At 36.1% G+C, this 15489-nt stretch overlaps 1 protein-coding gene across 9 annotated transcripts in view; it reads left to right on the forward strand.

Annotated features, from left to right (window-relative positions):
• The window catches only part of LOC109611932 (uncharacterized), a 147923-nt gene that overhangs the window by 346 nt on the left and 132088 nt on the right, over window positions 1-15489 (forward strand). The window contains exons 1-3 of one of the 9 annotated variants that reach the window (XR_009343353.1): window positions 23-2019; window positions 2688-10368; window positions 10743-11017. The exons of 3 other annotated variants lie outside the window; for them this stretch is intronic. Coding sequence is in view for 2 of the 6 variants with exons in the window: in XM_059128095.1 (XP_058984078.1) it covers window positions 9389-10350 (962 nt within the window). In the remaining 4 variants the exon portion in view is untranslated. Of the gene's footprint in view, window positions 1-22; window positions 10369-10742; window positions 11018-15489 lie in introns of those variants that run through there. 5 more of the 9 variants (XR_009343354.1, XR_009343355.1, XM_059128096.1 and 2 more) reach the window with 5 other exon arrangements.

A 15489-nucleotide genomic window follows, 5' to 3' on the forward strand; every position in this document is an offset into this window, starting at 1 on the left:
ATCTGCTATTTAAAATTTTATTTGCAAAAATCATTCTGAAACTGAATATATTAGTTTTCAATTTATGTTGGTCCGATTCAGTGGCTCACGCTACCATATTAACCGGGGTTTTGTTTTTTGAAATGATTTCCCAGGCGACTCCAACCGTGGTTTTGGTTCGGTTCAGAGTTATGTGTAAATGTATACATGTCCAGTTCCCTACACAAACTGCTTGACAAATTTTGTTAAATTAGTATCTGAGGCTTTTTCGACACAAATTCCTAATTTTTGGGCGTATCTTGTTAAACCGAACCATTTTTATACCCTCCACCACTTGTGTAAATGTATACATGTCCAGTTCCCTACACAAACTGCTTGACAAATTTTGTTAAATTAGTCTCTGAGGCTTTTTCGACACAAATTCCTAATTTTTGGGCATATCTTGTTAAACCGAACCATTTTTTATGCCCTCCACCACATAATGGAGGGTATATTAACCTTGTCATTCCGTTTGTAACTCCTCGAAATACTCATGAAAGTATATAAATTCTTGTTCGGCGTAAAATTCTAAAACGATTTAGCGATGTCCGTCTGTCCGTTCTAATCAGGCTATCTTTTGAACATATTGAGATAGAAGCTAAAATTTTGGAGACATATAGATGTTGTCAGTAGCCCCATGTAAAGGTACTTCTCAATATTCATAATTTTATGGGTTTAGCGACATTATAGATCGTATTGGAATATATTAATGGGTACTACAACTTATGACAAAGTACGTATGCAGGTCCACGTCTTCGTATACCCCACATATAACGGTATTTTGATTATATAAGTGACGTTATTCAACGGAATCCTTTCCAATTTGGTACTTGAATGTCCTGGAGGGTACTACAGCCTATGACAAAAATTCCTTCCAAATGGTCGCGGGTATTAAAAGTTCGGCCCGGTCGAACTTATGTGCTTTTTTACTTGTTACGATTAATGTCAATATTCTCTTCAATTTTTGTGTTTTCTAAATTCATAGACGCGGCAAAAGAGAGTGAATTGAGAAAAATTATTGGTTGCTGTGTTACAGATAATTCATGGACTTGCCTGTGAAAAATTCAGAAGATGTGTTAGATGGTATCACTTCTGTAAACCATTTCAAAGGAAGTGCACATTTCCGCAGAATTAGATTGTAATGTAATGAAGAATTAAAGGTGTCTGGTTACCCTAAAGTTGCTACAAAGTAACGCAAAATTACTAAAAAAGAGACATTCTTCAAAAAGATTTCTACCATAGACAAATGAAGATATAGACAACGAAATGCTATCACCGTTTATCTTCGAAAAAATCGGATCAGCAGATGTCGTATATAGCGTTTCAGGGGTTTGAATGGGAATATTGAAGTCACTCAATTCTTAAATGTTAAAAATAAAAAAAAACTTTAGGATATTTGTCAGTTGAAAATTGTTCCATAATAAAACAAATGTGAAAAGTACGTGAACACATCGAAATTTGAACGCGTAAATCTGCATGTTGACTATGCAAAAACCTAATGAGAGCCACCTGGATAAAAAGACAAAACTCACTTTTCATTGTCTATATGTTCATTTGTCTATGTTTCTACTTGCGAAGATTTGCAACTCTTTTTCTTGCGGCGAAGTGTTTTGCGCAAACAGTTTTAAAACTTTTTTTATTTTAAAAATGCAAGAATAATTGTTTAGTTTTTAGCTGATGTTTAATTTTTGAGTGCTGTTCATAATATTGCTATTAATTTGCCCAACACTGTTGGTTGGGCATTTACCGGCGGCCGCATAAATGGCATCATAACAAAATGATGTAAATAATGTAAATACATACACATACACACATACATTTATGCAGCCACCGGTAAATTCCAATGCTGAATTCTAATAACTAAGCATCGTCAACAGCCAAAACAGGTTTGATGTGACGATGCAAATTGGACAATAGTTAGTTCTCATGTAATTACCGTCGCGAAGACAAGTTCCCCCCGTGTGACAAGTGTTAGTGCGCAAAACAAAACCTACTAATCTTGTAATTTTACAAAAAAAAAACAGTGAACATTTAATCATCAACACTACAAAAAAAACCAAGAACATTGTTAATATTAAAAAGTGAACAAATAAATTGTGAAACTATATAACTTATATGCTAAAACTTACAAACTAATGAATTAAAACTATTTAATTTAAACTTAAAATCTATTAAAATAAAACTTACAAATTAGTGAATTAAAACCCAAATATAAATTATACAAAATAATATTACTTAAACTAAATTGCACTACCCCAAAAAATCTAAATAAAAGACTGAACTAAAACTGAAACAAAAAATATATCTTATAATTTAAACAGGCAAAAAGGTAAGCCTAAAAACATTTGGTCCTCCAGAGCCGGATCAAAAAGTGAAAGTTTTTTAAATTATTAAAAACAAAAAAGAACAGTGAGAAAAAAGAACAGTGAAAAATACAGTGCGGTGCAAAAATAAGTGCAAAGAAAAAAGGTTTTGAAAAAAAAATAAATAAATAAAAAAATAAACTTTAAAAATAATTACAAAAAACAAAATAGACAGTACACAGTGCAACAAAAAGTGAAGTTACACAGTGCTACAAAAAAATAAAATTTTTTAAAATTTTAGAAAAATTAAATTTTTTCTTTAATTTTAAAAAATATAAAATCTAAAAAATTAATAAGAAGTTAAAGAAGTTTTAAAAGCAAAAGAAAAGAGTGACAATCAACAAGAGTGGCATAAAAATTTAATTTACAAAAAGACAACACACGTTGCTACAAAAGAGACAATACACAGTGAGACAACTTACAGTGACACAAAGAACAACCACAACACGGAGAATTTTGGAGCCAGCAGTAGGACGGACACACGCAGCACAACAACAACAAACAAGGTACAACATCGAGACCCGGAAAAAAACCCAAAGTGAGTACTCGTGAAATTTTCTTTTTTGACACAAAAGGGCATTTCGGGAGCAGGCAAATCTTCAATATTTGCATTGACCCGCATATTCCCATATTTGGCAAGATAATTTTGACACATATTCAAAGCTGCTAGTTGCCCACTCTGACACAGTGAACGAAATTTTCCATTTGGAGCCATTTTTGTGGACAGACATTTGGCTATTGACCCGGAAAAAAGGAAAAAAGCAGAAAGACACATATTTTTTTCAAAAATAGCGGGAATTTTCAGCCATATACAAATATATATATATAAAAATTTTGGAATTTTCTGAACGTGGAGTTCAGGTGAATACATAAGCGCCATATTGACACAAATACATAAGCTTTTAATTTTGGAAAGTTGGCGTCACTTAACTTGGCAAACATATAAACGCCATATTGCAAAAACTATATACAATTTTTTGGAAAAAAAGCGTCACTTGCAATATATAGTCGCCATATTTTTTGGAAAAATTTGGCGTCACCCGAATACATAAACGAGTAAATAAAACCCGTTTAAAAAATAGCATCTGGTGGACAGACATACATTTGAAAATTAAACTACAAATTTTTTGAAATTTTTGGAGAAAAAAATTGGCAAACAAGCAAGCGTCTGGTGGACAGACATACATTTGAAACTTAAACTACAAATTTTTTTGAAATTTTGGAGAACAAATTTTATATCGGAGTCTGGTGGACAGACATAAAATCGATCCCATATATTTACAATTTTTATTTTTATTCTAATTTTAACCTTTTTTCCCATTTAGCACAATATCTATTGCTCTAAGGAGCTTAAAAATTTTTCTGTGACCCAAAATTAATTTCTTGCATTTTTCGCAGAAATATTTTGCTGGTATAATTTTTTTTGATTTTGTGACACATAACACGACAACTTTTTGGAAAAAAAAAATCTCTTCATTGACATTTTTTACACTTTCTTGAATTCTTTGCTGAAAATATTTGGATTTTGACCCAAATTATTTTCTTTTGTAATATTTTTCTGGGACATAAACTTTTCCGCTGAAATATTTGGACCTTGACCCAAATCAAATTTTTTGGAAATTTTTGCTCAAATTTTTGGATTTTTGACCCAAATTATTTGTTTGAAATATTTCTGCTGAAATATTTGGATTTATACATACATAATTTCCTCTAATTCTCGTTGCGAATTTTATCAAAAAAATTTGGCGAATTTAGAAAATTTGTTGAATCAGACAAATTTTCACAAGCAATAATCAAAGTTATTGGCTTTTTAAAAATAAAATCCTCCTGTCATAGGATATTAAGTGATTTTAACAAAAAATTTAAATTTTTTTTTGACAACCCAACACACATTTTTACTTCGTTGAAATTTTTTTTGGACTCTCTGAAATTTTTTGGAATTTTCAACTTCTCGTGGACAATCAAATTAGACTCTCGTTTTTTTTGAAGAAATTGTTTACTGCGCAAAACATCTCTGGTAATTTCTGCTTTGCAATTCTCGTTTAAACACTTTTGTTTTAAAAACTTTTGATTATTTGTCGAATTGCAAAAATAAAATCCTCCTGTAAGTGGACTTTAAGAGATTTTATTTTCCTTTTTGCTCATTTTGGCGAAATTCTGACCCTTCTGGCAACCCAGCAAACATTTTTAATCAAATCAGTCCGGCGTCTAATACAAAGGAAATTTTTTGAAAATTTTCAAAAATTTTGAAATTTTTGAAGGAAACGAAATATAATTTGACTCAAACCAATAAGATAAGATCGTTTTCGTCGACAAAAATTGGAGAAAGAAACTTATCCTCATTTTAGAAATAAAAATTTGGATAAAAGTTTAAATTCTAAACCAAGTTAGTCCTTTTCGTTGGGCAACTTTTCTTTTTTGTAAACCAACAAAATTTCGTAAAGGTTAACGCTCAGTTTTCAAAATGGATAAAACGTTAAGCGATAAATTCACAAATTGCGTCAACGATCTTCTGGATTATATTTCAATTTTTTCAATAACCAAACCTGATGACACGGTACATACTTTGGAAACAACACGAATGGAGTTGGACTCTGCATGGGACCAGGTCAAGAGAGCCTACATAGACTGTCGGGATTATGTTCCAGAAGAGGAAGGAAAGCCGATCGATAAAAATAAACTGAGAAAGCACTATATGGATACCATGGGATCGTACAAAAAAGCGCTGAGTTCAATAAATGGACAAATTCAAAATATTTTGGATGAAAAGACACAGGAAAAAATGAAAAGAGAGTCAGAGATGTCACAACAAGGAAGGGAAGTGGATTTCACAAACGTATCGCGGCTACCTCCATGCGATACAGACACATTTAAAGGTGGTTACAGAGAATGGCCGACTTTCAGAGATCTATTACTCAAAATTAAGCAATGTCGAAAAATTATTCCATTTAACGCAGAAGACAGCAGGAGAAGCTAGAGAAATTATTTCACATGTCCCACTAACTAATGATGGATTTACATTAGCATGGAAAAATCTCACAGATCGTTACGAGAATAAAAGAATGCAAATTAATGAAGAAATCAAGACACTTTTTAATCTACCTGGAGTTTCTGCTGAATCAAGTCACTCTATTCAAAAACTACAACGCACGGTAAATAGCAGCATTCAGACACTGGGGATACTTGATGTCGACGTTAAATGATGGGATCCGATTTAAATATACATTTGTTCAACAAAATTACCTAGAGGCTTTTTAGAAGAATTCGAGAACTCATTAAGCGATTGTAAACAAATTCCAAAATGGGAACAGTTTGACGCTTTCTTAACAAACAAATTCAAAACTTTGGAATCAGTTGGTAACATAAAGCCCTCTACATCGAAATTTGCTCAACAAAAACCAACTAACAATCACACGCCTAGATTTTTGAAAACATTTCAGACAAATGTCTCAAAAAATACAAACAACTTTGGAGGAAGACCTACTAATGTAATATTACCTCAACAAAATAAACAGAAAAATACTCAAACTTGTCAAGTCTGCAAATCAAATCATTTCATAAGAGATTGCAGCGAATTTTTGAAAAAGAGTGTGAATGACAGAATTCACATCGTGAAAACATCACACTTATGCTACAATTGCTTGTCATCAAATCACGGAGTAAAGGATTGCAAAAGTCGCTTTGGCTGCCGTATTTGTACTATGAAACACAACACTTTGTTACACAAGGGAACGGAAACCCAAACAACTAACTCATACCTAGCTCGAGTGGAAGCACGACCTAGTACTAGTGCTGCCGCTCTTACAAATCAAATACAGTCCACTACAAACCTAGAACCAACTACTATTACTACTTTGACCCTCCAAGATAAGCAAATTTGTGAGCGACAATCTGGAGGAACACTACTCTTCACAGCAATAGTACAAATTGAAACCAAAGGACAACTTTACGATGCCCGAGCTCTAATAGACTCAGGATCACAATCCACCTTTATTTCGGAAAAGATGAAAAACTTTTTGAAGTTGCCTACACGGAATAACTTAGTTCATGTCACTGGCTTAAGTCAATTTGTTTCTGAGACTTCAACAAAATCTTGCTTGTTTACTATGAGATCCAAATACGACCCTAGCTTTAAACTGGAAGTCTGGGCTCCAGTTTTAAAGAACTTACCTTCAAATCTACCACCACAAAACTTAGATGAATCACAACTTCGAGATGTAACAGCATTAGAACTGGCTGACCCGAAATTTTACGTTAGTCAACCAATCGATTTACTTATTGGAATGGACATAGGACCATTAATATTCACAATTGGAACTCCAATGAAAACATTTGTATCAATTTTAACACAAAAAACCAAATTTGGATGGATAGTTGCAGGACCCATACCAGGAAGCATCCTTCAACGAAAACAAATATCACTTCTAAATACAACTTCAATAGAGAAAGTACTTACACGTTTTTGGGAGGTGGAAGAGACCCCTAAAAAAGTTTTACGGTCAGAAGATCGAATCACGACAAAGTTAAGAGTCGTCTTCAATGCTTCTTGCCCATCATCAAACAAAACAAGTATCAATGACATATTGTTTCCGGGACCCATTTTACAACAAGATTTGGTACTACAAATTCTAAAATGGAGATTTTTTAAATATGCCTTCAATGCAGATATAACAAAGATGTATCGCCAAATACTTTTGGATTCAAAGCAAACGAAATATCAAAGAATTCTCTTTAGAAAGTCTCCGGAAAACCCAGTAGAAGATTATGAGCTGCTAACAGTTACATTTGGAGTTAACTGCGCACCATATTTAGCATTGAGAACTCTTCTTAAACTAGCAGAAGATGTAAAAGAATCATACCCTAGAGCCGCAAATATAATTTTGAATAATTTGTATGTTGATGATGTATTAGCTGGCGGTCACACTGAAGATGAATCAATAAAAGCTCGAAAAGAATTAACTGCTGCTTTAGACTCTGCCGGTTTTACACTAATGAAATGGGCATCAAATGATCGCAAAATAATACAAGATATTCCACATGAACATTTGCTACCACTCAATTGGCTAGACATTTCCGAAGATGCTTCAACTAAGACCCTTGGAATTCGATGGAATATCTCAGGCGATTATTTTTCGTTTACACCACCCTCAATGGAAAATAAAAATGTATCTTCAAAACGAGAAGTTTTATCAACGATAGCCAAATTGTTTGACCCATGTGGATGGCTGGCACCGGTAGTTGTCGTAGCTAAGTTAATAATGCAACAAATCTGGCTAGACAAAATTGACTGGGATGATCAATTAAAGCCAATAACACAAATGAACTGGAACAATTTTGTCAAAAATAGCAAAGATATTGAATATCTCAGAGTTCCTCGATGGATTCAATACACGCTAGATGGTTCTGTAGAGATTTGGAAGCCAAAATGGCAAAAGTTATGACTCTTTTCGCTGATGGAGATGACCCTTTAAAAAATTTCTCCTCTTTATCTAAAGTTTATCGATCATACGCATATGCTCTAAGACTCTGGAAAAATACTGGAGCAAATAGGCAACACCTTCGAACCTCATCAAAAGACCTTACTTCAGATGAAATCCAAGATGGAAAACGATCTTGCATAATTCGTACCCAGAAATTCGTATATGCAGACGAATACAACGCACTTATGAAAAAGACTCAAATTTCTCCTTCAAGTCCTCTCTTGACACTAAACCCGTTTATAGACTCAAAGGGTATTATTAGAGCAAATGGCCGATTGGTACAATCGCCAGCCCTTACCTATAGCGAACGTCACCCAATAATATTACCACATGGCGCAAAACTTAGCAAACTATTAGTCGAATTCACTCATAAGGTTACTTTACACGGGGGTAATCAATTAATGACCCGAGTACTAAGGTCCGAATTCTGGATATTTGGACTCAAGTCGCTTATCAAACAAACCATACGAAAATGTCGAATCTGCTTAATTCACAAAAAACAAACCCAGACTCAAATAATGGCTTCGCTACCACCCGAACGCACTTTTCTTTCTCGACCCTTTACAAACACAGGGGTAGATTTTGCAGGACCCTTTAACATTAAAAGTTATTCAGGAAGAGCCTGCTTTATTACAAAAGGCTACGTGTGCCTGTTTGTTTGTTTCGCCACTAAGGCTATACATTTAGAACCCACAAGCGATTTGTCGACATATGCCTTTCTTGCCGCTTTTTCTAGGTTTATTAGTCGGCGAGGTTGCCCGTCTTGTATATTTTCGGACAACGGAACTAACTTTGTGGGAGCGGTTGATCTATTAAAGCGAGATAGATTAGCTTTCATGAAGAATATTCAAAATAGCACAATTCAAAATAATTTCACTCAAAATCTTACTTGGAAATTTATTCCTCCTGGTGCTCCGCACATGGGCGGCTTGTGGGAAGCTGGCGTCAAATCATTTAAAATTCATTTACGAAAAAGTATCCCAAAAATGAATTTCACTTTTGAAGAATTTACAACTATTTTATCAAGAATTGAAGGCTGTCTTAACTCACGACCCTTAAGTCCTGCTAGCGACAACCCAAACGACCTTTCCCCTTTGACACCTGGTCATTTCTTAATAGGAACACCTATTCTTACCCCAGCTGAACCAGACATTTCAGACACAGATTTAAGCTTAGTCAATCGTTGGAAAAGACTCAAAGTTATTTCGCAATATTTTTGTAACAGATGGAAGTTAGAATATCTTCACGAACTTCACAGAAGAACTAAATGGAAATGTGAAAAAGAGAATATCAAAGAAGGAGATTTAGTTGTCGTAAAAGATGATAGATTGGCTCCGCATGAATGGAAGTTAGGTCGTATCGAAAAAATGTATCCAGGTAGTGACCAAAATACCAGGGTTGTAGACATACGGACGGCAAGTGGCAACATTAGCAGACCCATTACAAAAATTGTCAAATTGTTTTCCGACTGACTAGTCGGATTCCCACTCAAAAAAGAATTTAGTACTCGCCTTAATTTCTTTTCAGATATGGTTGCTTACTTGCCCAACCAGGACTGCCGTCTGGACGATCGCAACCGTAGCCCAGACTCACCTGCCCGTCCAACAGCAAGAAGCGCCAATCGACCCATACGGCCAATCCATCGTCCCAGTTCCACATCCCCTGAAAGACGTCAACGAAGCCGATCCGACGCAAGACCCCGCCAACGCCAAGAAAGACCAAGTTACTGGCAGTATTCATGTGGGCTCTGCCAAGATGACCATGCCCTCAGTGCCTGTGAACGATTCCGCAGACAGACGCCCTTCCAGCGGTATGAGACCGTGGAGCGTCGGGGATATTGCCGCAATTGCCTGGCGAGAAGTCATTTGGCCCCCGACTGCCCGTCTTTAACTGGTTGCCGGAGATGCAACGACCGGCACCATACCTTACTGCACGGGGCGTCTCAGTTGGACGAGGTATCCCTCAACATCGAGGCCATTACAACCCCAGCCTTCGCATGGGATTTGGTGTTTGTACCAACAGCGATGGTACGCATAACGGCCGAGGGCATGGAGGGTTTTAGTATGCTGCGAGCCATTATTAGCCAATCTGCGACGATGTCCAAGATTTCGTATGCCGCGTTCCGTCGCCTGGGTCTGCAGTCGCGAGAGTACAAAGGGGAGCGATTCACCACCTTCACCGTTTCGCCCCGCCGCACAAACAGTACTTGGAGTCTGAAGGTAAATGCAGTAATTATCGACGATCTCCCCAGACGCATTTACTCAGACCCAATACTAGAAGACCCCACGAGATGCTTTACAAATTACGCCCTTGCTGACCCTGATCCCCGAGGAGGAAATAGTCCAATCGATGTGGAACTGGGAGCGGACACGTACTCCGCCATAAGGAAAGATGGGTGTACAGCAGCTGGAATTGGAGATGTCCTGGCCTACAACACACAACTGGGCTACGTGTTTGCTGGGCCAATCAAGAACATGCCGAGGAACTGAAAACCGAGGATCCTTATGGTATATTACAAATGAATACTTACACTTGTCATTCGGGGCCCAGAAAATGTTCATAATATTGCTATTAATTTGCCCAACACTGTTGGTTGGGCATTTACCGGCGGCCGCATAAATGGCATCATAACAAAATGATGTAAATAATGTAAATACATACACATACACACATACATTTATGCAGCCACCGGTAAATTCCAATGCTGAATTCTAATAACTAAGCATCGTCAACAGCCAAAACAGGTTTGATGTGACGATGCAAATTGGACAATAGTTAGTTCTCATGTAATTACCGTCGCGAAGACAAGTTCCCCCCCGTGTGACAAGTGTTAGTGAGCAAAACAAAACCTACTAATCTTGTAATTTTACAAAAAAAACAGTGAACATTTAATCATCAACACTACAAAAAAACCAAGAACATTGTTAATATTAAAAAGTGAACAAATAAATTGTGAAACTATATAACTTATATGCTAAAACTTACAAACTAATGAATTAAAACTATTTAATTTAAACTTAAAATCTATTAAAATAAAACTTACAAATTAGTGAATTAAAACCCAAATATAAATTATACAAAATAATATTACTTAAACTAAATTGCACTACCCCAAAAAATCTAAATAAAAGACTGAACTAAAACTGAAACAAAAAATATATCTTATAATTTAAACAGGCAAAAAGGTAAGCCTAAAAACAAGTGCTTTACACCTTTTTATATCTGAATTTTTATATATATATATATATATATATATATATATAGATATATATATATATATATATATATATATATATATATATATAAAGCTGTTTCAGTAAAACAATTGGTTCCCTAAACATAAATAATATAATTTAATTCAGTAAAGATCATGATTTTTAAAGAACTGCTACATAAGAAGAGGTTACAGTCTACTTCAAGATGCAGTGAATGACATGTATTTATTTTTAAATACACTGGATGGATAGACAAAAGTACGAAGTTGGACAGGAAGAACATTCCATATCCGAGCAACCCTTACAACAAATGATCGTTCAAACATTAAGGAGGAAAAACGTGGAATAACAATCTGGGTATGACGGGTTGAATGCGAAAAAACAAAACTGGTCCGCAATACTACAGGAGAGTTAGACCGAATAATTTTATAGGATAATATTAATAAACGTTGCTTAACATATGTATTGAAAGTCGAACCTAAAAATAGTATCGAATAATTTGAGACGTGATCATAACGTTTTAGTCGATAAACGAAAGGTATTACCATATTATGGAGTTGCTCAATCTTTTTAATGTTCTCTTGGCAAGTTCCAGAAACAACCTCAATGCAATAACTAATTCTGGACATAAGTAAAGCAAAATCTAACTGCTTTCGAACAAATTGATGCAAATACATGTTATTACAATACAATTGACGTAATGTAGACATAACAACTGCAAACAGAGACTGAATATGGCTATCAAAATGAGTTTATCATCAAGAATACAGCCCAAACATGTCATCTCATCAACACATACTATGCTAGACTCATTCATATTAATTTGAAGCCTAGGACTTAATATACATCTCGTTGGTTTAAAAAATATATATTTAGTTTTTTCCACATTAACAGAGAAGTTGTTAACTATAAGCCAATGATTAATAGACTCTAAAGTGGAGTTAATATCTACTTCGAAATTAGAAATCAAATTATTCTTAAAAAACAAATGCATGCCGTCAGCATAAATGAACGGTGCACAAGGGTGACTACTGATCTCGTCTGCGAGATAATTTATATACAATATAAAAAGAAGTGGCCCCAAAACAGATCCCTGTGGGACACCACTAGTAATAACTAGCTCCCTAGATGATGTTCCATTAAGGCACACAAACTGTGATCGGTCATGCAGATACGAATATATTCATTTACAAGCAGTGCTACTAAACTGAAAGTTATTCTTCAACTTTTGTATCAGCAATACTATCGACCCTGTCAAAAGCTTTCGATAAATCAAGAGCTACAAGTACACCAAAACTGCCTGCATCAATAGCCTCCCTTATCGTATCCGTGAGATGTTGAAGTGAGTGACACTGCTATAACCACGCCTGAAACCGAACTGAAAATCGCTCGGTAACTTTTTATCTTCAATGTAATCCAAAATTTGAAACTTCATAAGATGCTCTAATACTTTAGAAATTGCGGGGAGAATACTTATAGTACGTAAACTTTCCATACTATTACATCCTTTGTTCTTGGGAATAGGAACCACACGTGCCCTTTTCCAACAAAAGGATAGTTAGACGTCATTAAAATAGTATTGAAAAATCGCACAAAATAGGCCGATAAATATGGATGGACAAGCTTTAGAAACTTTACAGGTATGCCATCTGATCCAACAGCTTCGGACTTAATAGCACCTAAGGCACGAATAACGTCACTATCGCCTTGGCCAAGATACCCAGTGAGATCCACGGGTCTCGGTCTGAAGGAGGAGGGAGAATGGACAAACAATTCGTTGAGAAGATTAACATCAAACGTATTCTCAATAGAATCTGAATCCTCTCCCAAACAACCGCCAGCACGTATCTTTTTCCACATTTCAGCGCAATTCAGACCTGCAAACAAAGCGATGTTCGTCCGTCTGTGGAAATCACTCTAGCTTTCGAACGAATTGAAGTAGATTGATAAAACTTGAAAATGGGCCATGTATGTTCACGTTTTGGTATAGCTCCATATGACGGTACCTCCCGATATTCGGTATTTTGACGATTTCAGCGACAATACTCATCGGAATTCTTTCAAATTTGATATTTGATGTTTGTATTGGATACTACAGACTATGACAGGAGATTGTCTGTGCAGGTCCACGTCTAAACAATCAAATTTGTACATATCAATTTTTAAGAACCGGATTTTCTTTCCGAACTTTCGGGTCGCATATCCGGATAATCGGATATACCGGATCTACCTTCAAACATACTGTTTCAATTCGATATTAAAAATTATTGATTTCGCTTTGACAGAATTAGCTTTGCCGATGTTACTGTGGAAGGAAGGTATTCAAAGTTCGGCTCGGCCGAACTTACAGCTTTTTTACTTGTTTTATTTGAATACATTTGTCTGGTATTGTCATATAGTCAATACAAAATATGGCAACATGAATTCCGTAAACTTTACGGTAAAAGATTAGGGCCGGTTATTAAATCTTTCCTATATATATAAAAAATTATGTAGTCGGATAATTAAATCGTTTTGGTAGTTTCATTTAAATATGGATTGTCTGATATGCAAAAGATCAGACCAACTTTCCTTTATCTTTTAACGTAAAGTTTACTGAATTCATGTTGCCATATTTCTATATATTTTATTTATTCAACTAAAGAATTGGGTACTGCTATTCGCTTATTTTATATTGAAGAATTGAATAATAGATTTATTTCACGAAATTAATTACAAATTTGTTTTGTTTATTATTTTTAAACTAAAATGAAGAATCCGTTGTGAAAAAAATGATGTGACTATGGAAAAGCTCGCTGGCCAGAGTTGGGAGAATTCCCCAACCGTCGCTTCAGAGAACTGACTATCCCTACTGATGTTCGGGTGGTAGAAAGGATTTTCCGAAACATTATCAAACCTGCAGCTGATCACTTTATACCTGTTGGCCAAATACCCGAGATGAGAACAAATTTCCCAGCAGAGGCAGCGGGATTAGCATATAAGCGTGATGATCTGCGCCGTTCCAACCCCATTAATCCTAGAATCAGTTATTTGACAGTGGAAGACAAATGGTTGTTACAGGAGCATAAGAGGAGAAAGTGGCTAAACCATCTGAAGTGTTGCAACATTGAAACCGATATGTGTAAGCTGTGGGTAACGATTAGGTCGCTCTTGAACACTGAAAAAAAGAATGATAGAACCTCAGTCATTTTTACCGACAATTTGTCGAGCATCCCGAGTGCTACAGGGCGAAGCGAAGAGTACTGCGTCGTATCAGATGTCTTCCTGTCAAGATGAAACCACCACAGTTTACGATGAGTGATGTTGCAAATGTCATCCGGAACTCTAAGTCATTCAAAGCGTTGGGCCCAGACGGAGTCTTAATGGTAACGCTGAAACAATTGGATACGCCGGGAGTTGAGTACCTGACGAAAGTTCCCAACCTGTCGCTAACCACTCAAATAGTTTCCGTGTGATAGCACTTGACCTATCAAAGACTCTCGATACGGTTGTCATGCTACACTGTTTGAGGACGTGCAGAGAACTACCCTCCGGCCAAGTTTGAAACGTTGGATAATCAACTATATGTGTGGACGGCAGTCGTACGTGGAATTCTGGAACAAGAAGTCCAAAGCCAGGGAGTTCCCAAAGTTGAGTGATATCTCCGGAACTGTTTAACCTTTCCGGAATTCCTCATGTATCACGCCTTTGTTGCAGTACCTGCTTGGGTGTTCCTCCAACCATCATATGTTGGAAACAACTCCCCCACCCAGGTGTGTCAGGAATTTACATACATGATCTATAGAGGGAGGTCCAACGCTATAAGAGGGAACCTCTATATCAAGAAGCCTTTCAGTCAGGTTTGAGTGTGGCATTCATACCGATGGAGTCGCAGATGCTACCAGCAATTACAGGATGAATGACGTCCTCGGAGTCCAACCCCCTCCATTGGAGCTTGAGAATGACTTCTGCCTAGACAAACCAGGGTAGTTTTGGGGCAATTAGGTTCAGTGGTCTCAATTCGTATTGCCTGGCGTGTGATACAGGCCCGCACAATACGCAAATGTTATTATACATAGGCATAATTTGAAAGATAAAGAAAATACCAACATCAGGTCAAATAATGGGGTACATTTATGATTTTTTTTTTTTTGGAAAATCATTAAATAAAAAATACTCCAAACATCGAAAAAGATCCATTTTGGGAGTCCACAATATTTTTCGAAATGCTACAATATGTGTTACTATCTTGGACAGGTACCTTCATTAGATTTCAAATAATACACATATTGTCCATATCGTTTTTGTAGGTCCGCTACCTACCAAAATTATAATGTTTAGAAAAACTATGGATCGCGTAGCCGGTGTTGGACATACCCTAAAGGAGAAAACCTCAAGCCCCGGCCGAAGCCCGGCTACCTACCAAAATTACAA

The sequence above is a fragment of the Musca domestica genome, unplaced genomic scaffold (assembly GCF_030504385.1).
Source record: "Musca domestica strain aabys unplaced genomic scaffold, Musca_domestica.polishedcontigs.V.1.1 5, whole genome shotgun sequence".
Lineage (NCBI taxonomy): Eukaryota > Metazoa > Arthropoda > Insecta > Diptera > Muscidae > Musca > Musca domestica.